The sequence below is a fragment of the Amaranthus tricolor genome, chromosome 14 (genome assembly GCF_026212465.1).
Source record: "Amaranthus tricolor cultivar Red isolate AtriRed21 chromosome 14, ASM2621246v1, whole genome shotgun sequence".
NCBI classification, from domain to species: Eukaryota; Viridiplantae; Streptophyta; class Magnoliopsida; order Caryophyllales; family Amaranthaceae; genus Amaranthus; species Amaranthus tricolor.
This window is the reverse complement of record NC_080060.1, coordinates 20,349,668-20,355,555: the sequence shown is the minus strand read 5'-3', so window position 1 is coordinate 20,355,555 and position 5,888 is coordinate 20,349,668. Positions and strand designations below refer to the sequence as shown.

At 32.9% G+C, this 5,888-nt stretch overlaps 1 protein-coding gene across 1 annotated transcript; it reads right to left on the bottom strand.

The window, feature by feature from the left end:
* Positions 1-513: 513 nt before the first annotated feature.
* On the bottom strand, positions 514-5,888 carry LOC130799411 (uncharacterized). Its single transcript, XM_057662506.1, has 5 exons — positions 5,833-5,888; positions 4,959-5,196; positions 2,881-4,850; positions 2,573-2,664; positions 514-683 (listed from the first exon to the last, which is right to left on the bottom strand). The coding sequence occupies exons 1-5, from the start codon at positions 5,886-5,888 to the stop codon at positions 514-516; spliced, it is 2,526 nt and encodes an 841-aa protein (XP_057518489.1).

Sequence of the window (5,888 nt, the reverse complement as noted above, 5' to 3'; positions counted from 1 at the left end):
CTTGGGTAGAATGTAGGTCTTCATGCTCCTCCTTTCAAACATAAACTCTTGCAAAACACATATAGTATCAACTCGACCAAGGCATTAACAGAATACCTAACACATGACCTTATAGAGCTTGTCTATCTTAAGGTAAGAGTGATCATAGTCTGTAATACCCTTGAGGTAACTTAACTTAGGCACACTTCTCACTAGTATAAACTATTCTGTCAATAAGTAGATGTTCTATCAATGAGTAAACGTTCTATCAATGTGTAAGTTTTCTACCAAAAAATGAACCTTCAATCATTAAATAACTTTCGCTCAATGAATAAACTTTCTATCACTGAATAACTTTCTATCAGTGGACCTTTTCTCTACTTCCTGGCATAGTGATCCTCTCGGGTCCTACCTTCGGGAAAAACTAACACACTGGGGTACTAAACCAGGGAAAAACTAACACATTTGTGAAGCACTTCTCTTCATATCGCAACACATTTCTCATCATCATCAATTACACTTTATCGATGCACATTATAAACAATCATCAATGGAGCACTTCTCTCCAATCTTCATTGATGCATATCTCGTCATTCTCATAATTATGTTGATACACATCTCATCATCCTTATAATTATGTTGATGCACATTATCAACAACTATAGATTCTTTATAACACTGCTCTCTATGGTGCACATTATCACCTAAACTAGTGTAGAAACCCATGCAATGCACGGTTTTTTAACATCGACATATGTAAACATATAATATTAAAAATAAAAGCCAGAGATATTATGCAGTAGAAACACTCAATTTGACATTTATATGTATGAATTAACTCTGTAATTTTGAAAATTGACAACAACATATTGTGCCGTATATTATAATATATATTTACTAATTTAATTATATAAACGCTTGTAAAAGATACTTTAATGGTAGAAATATCGGTCAAGATCAAATGTTATGTCATTATCTTTAGCTAATAAATAAGTTTCATTTGCAAATTCTCTAGTTGTGACACTTGGAAATTCCAAGCTTTTGGTATAATGTATGATATGATATGATCTCTTAATTATTTAATTTAACTATAAATAAATGCTAGTCAAAGATACTTTAATGGTAGAGATAATGGTCAAGAACAAATTTCATGTCATTTTTCTATAGCCAATAAATAAATTACATTTGGAAACTCTCTTTAGTTGTGACACTTGAAATTTTCAAAGTTTTTTAGTATAATGTAATATATGATATATGGTATGATGTATAACTATTGTTATATATTTCAATTAATTATTGTTATATATTTTATTTTATTTTATTATGATTTTGATCATACTATTACTAAATAAATAGTTAATCAATATGCCATTTCGTCATTTATCATCCAAAGATATTTTTCTATTTATAATGCCTCCTTAGAGGATGATAGTACACTAAGAATTTTCTAATATTTTAATAGTATTGTATAATTTTTATCATACTATTACTAAAACTAATTAACCATTATGCCATTTAGTCATTTATCATCCAAAATATATTTTTCCATTTTGTGATGCCTCCTTAGAGGATGACACTTGAAATTTTCCAACATTTTTATGGTATTGTATGATTTTGATCATACTATTACTAAATAAATAATTAATCAATATGCCATTTAGTCATTTATCATCCAAAGATATGTTTCTATTTATAATGCCTCCTTAGAGTATGACACTTAGATTTTTCAATATTTTAATAGTATTCTATGATTTTGATCATACTATTACTAAAACTAATTAACCATTTTCCATTTGTGATGCCTCCTTAGAGAATGACACTTGAAATTTTCCAACATTTTTATAGTATTATATGATATGATAATTTAAAAGATGATAAAGTATCCATTACAGGTTTGTGTAAAAACGAAATTTGTTTAATATAATACTTATTAACTATAAGTATTTTAGCTTCCTAGGGAAGTTTTAGATTTATAAGCAAAATGTGTTTAATATAATACTTAATAATGATCAGAAGTACTTTAGCATCCTAAGAAAGATTTAGACTTTTTAAAAAATTATGCCTAAGGATGACACGTGGCAAGATATTAAACATTTTTTCAACTCTAATTCTCCGACTGCCACGTGGAAAGGTGGTTGTTGAATTAGAATATTATATCATATGATAATTTCTAGAATAAATTTTCTTCCATGACCACTTGTGTCCTTGTTTCTTTCTTTCTTGAATTTTTTTCCTTTCTTTGACTGCTCATCATCCTTCACCTTTGTTAATGCATTTTCTCACCAAATTTTACCATATATATATATATATATATACACACACTCACACACACAAACACACACACACACACAAATATATATATATATATATATATATATATATATATATATATATATATATATATATATATATATATATATATATATATATATATATATATATATATATATATATATATATATATATATATATATATATATATATATATATATATATATATATATATATATATATATATATATATATATATATATTGAGAATTCGGAATTCTATATCAAGGAAGAACAGAAAACACACTGGACCCAGGACACACCTTTCCAGCCGGCATAAAAAACCCCGGGAGGGGAAAAAGCCATAGGAAAAGGGGGGCTCGGTGCAGTCCACCCAGAACAGCATAGGGGTGGGCTATGCATACAGGGAAAATCATAATGTATCACTACACCACCAATGATTTAGGTTTTTACTACTGTATCACCTTACACACCATCACTATAGACATAAGACTTCGGCACAGACACCTTCAAAAGTCTGTTATTCTCTCCTTTTACATTCAAGCACTACACGTGCAAAACGATAGAGTCTATATTATATATAACATTCTGGAGTGCAAAACCCCTATACCCCAGCATTTCCTTTGCCCAGATTCCTATCCTGATTTTCAGAGAGTAAACAAAGTTGTGAAAATTAGGGATCTTCAATTTGAACTTTATTTGATTCCTTTCATACCATAGTGACCGTATAACGCAGCCTAGGATGAGGGCCCAGAAATCCGGACACATCCGGTTCTTCACCAGGCCTAACCATTGAATGCTGAACTTATTATACCGATTGTGGAGGGCAGTAGAGAGACCCCACCATTTTAGTATTTCCATCCAAGCGCTCCAGGAAAATCTACAAGTAAAAAGAATGTGTGAGTTTGATTCTAATTGTAAGCTACAGAAAGGGCATGCAGCTTCCTGAGGGTTAATAATCCCCTTTTCCACAAGGAAGTCACCAGTTTTCAGTTTCTCCAGATTTGCTAACCATACAGACAATTTTGCTCTTGGGGGAATAAATTTTTGCCATACAATGTTGACGATAGGTCTGGGTAGAAAGGGAGTGTAGACTTCGTTTATTTTCGCAGTGATACACTTTGTAGGGTAACAAAGACTACCAGAGTGCTTCCAGTATACACCATCTTTTCTTTCTTTGTTCGGCCCTTTGTGTACAATAATCTCTTTGAGTCTACGTACTTCTTCATTTTCCCATTCATACAGAACTCTACGCCATTTAAGATTCCAAACCCACGAGATCTCATTCCATTCCCCCATCTGACTTATGAGAGAGTTCTTTTGAAGAGATATTGTAAAGAGTCTTGGGAATATTCTTTTTAAGATCCCTGCTTCACACCATCTGTCGTGCCAAAATTGAACAGAGTTCCCGATCCCTACACTTATGAGCATACCTTCTTCAATAATCATTCTGAGTCTGGAAGTGTCAGAATCGTTGTTCAGCAAATAAGACCATGTGCCTTCTCTAACTCTCCTAAACGTCTCCGACGAAGCTTTTACCCCTTTAATCTCATGAACCGATTGAAGAATTCTTTTCCACAGAGTGTTATCAGATTCAGAGAATCGCGACCACCATTTGAAGAGTAAGATTAGATTTTTATGCATAATATTACCTACCCTAACACCACCCATCTCTCTCGACAGTTCTATATCTGACCATTTGACCATAGGACATCCCATACTTTCACCGTTCGTCCTACCCCAGAAAAACCTTCTCTGTAGTTTCACTATTTTCAATGCAATGCCTTTCGACATTTTGAACATACTCATGTAATAAATAGGAAGGCTATTTAGTACGCTTTTAATGAGGGTTAGTCTCCGGGCTCTAGATAAGAGTTTTGTTTTCCACGATGCTAGTCTACTTTCTATTTTTTTCACAACTAGTTTCCAAACAGAGCATCTATTCATGTGATCACCAAGGGGGAAACCTAGATATGTAAACGGAGGGCATGAATGGATGCAACCAACACTTCTAGCAATATCACTAGCCCAAGCATGATCCTCCAAATTCCAAGATATAAAACTAGACTTGCTGTAATTAAGACTCAAACCAAACATCATAGCAAAGACATCTAGGATTCTAAAATAATTCGTAATGCACGTGAAATATTTTGGAGCAAAGATAAGAGTATCATACGCAAATTGAAGGTGTTTCAAACTTACCTTTGCCTTTCCTATACAAACAGCCTCAATCAGGTTCATGTCATGTGCTTTTTTCAAGATGTAGACTAGGGCTTCGCTGACAAGGATAAAGAGGTACGGTGATAGGGGGTCTCCTTGTCTCAGGCCCTTTTCCATTTTGAACGGTTGCAGGGGTGAGCCATTCAGAAGAATTGACATTGAGGCAGTACTAACGCAGTTCATAATCCATCTTATCCATTTCCGCCCAAAACCTAACTTCTCCATAACGAGTTCCAAAAAAGACCAGTTCACTGAGTCATATGCCTTTTGGAAATCAAGTTTAATCAAGGTTCCAGGAATTTTCTTTTTTTTATTCAACCATCTTAAGGACTCGTTTACAATCAACACTCCATCTAGAGTCTGTCTATTCATCACAAAAGCACTTTAGGATTCATCAATCAGAGGAGCAATGACTTCCTTGAGTCGGGATGAGAGGATTTTGGCAATGATTTTGTAGAGAGCACCTACCATACTGATTGGCATGTAATCTTCAATGGATGTGGGGTTTTCTACCTTTGGGATCAAAGTCACCCAAGTGACGTTCAAATGCCTCACCGAGTGTCCTGCGATAAAGAACTCCATGACAGACTCGTAGATTTCATCCTTGATTACTTCCCACATTTCCCTGATGAATTTGAAGTTGTACCTATCGAACCCTGGAGCCTTATCGATCCCGCATGCCCAAACTGCCTTTTTTACTTCCTCTCTGGAGGGGATTGTTTCCAGGAACACTACTTGTGCTTCTGTGTATGTATATATATATATATATATATATATATTTATACACACACACACACACACACACACACACACATACACACACACACACACACACACACACACACACACATATATATATATATATATATATATATATATATATATATATATATATATATATATATATATATATATATATATAATTTTTTTATGTATTTCTCACCTACTAGCTATTCATAGAGCACTTCAATATCTATTCCCTTCTTTACTTTTATCTCATAAGTTCGGATCAATTTGGCTCTAATACCGCTATGTTAGAAAAGAATTAAAGAAAGAAAATATGGTAGAGTGATAAATGTGAAAATACTACATTATATTTTCTTATTTTTTCTTATATTAATGAAAAGTTACAAAGGAATTTAAATAGATATGTAAATAACTAAGTTTGCTAAAATTTGTACACTAACATAGTTCCAAATGTGGGGAGTTAAATAACCCACTAACCCGTCACTACTAATAATTTACTAAAATAGCTAACTCTTACATAATAGTCATTTCAATTTTGAATCAAATTTCAACACTCCCCTTAATCAAAATTTTCTTCATCATTTTTATGGAGCACCTATCTCCATTATTTGTGAACCACTTCTCTTCATATAACAACACATTTCTCGTCAT

What these genes read in the sequence shown, in the direction of transcription:
- LOC130799411 (XM_057662506.1), bottom strand. Translation starts at nt 5,888, where the DNA reads ATGACGAGAAATGTGTTGTTATATGAAGAGAAGTGGTTCACAAATAAT. An exon ending in TTCACAAATAATGGAGATAG is followed by an intron (nt 5,197 to 5,832) that starts GTGCTCCATAAA and finishes AATCCCCTCCAG; the next exon opens with AGAGGAAGTAAAAAAGGCAG. An exon ending in ATTACATGCCAATCAGTATG is followed by an intron (nt 4,851 to 4,958) that starts GTAGGTGCTCTC and finishes ATGAATAGACAG; the next exon opens with ACTCTAGATGGAGTGTTGAT.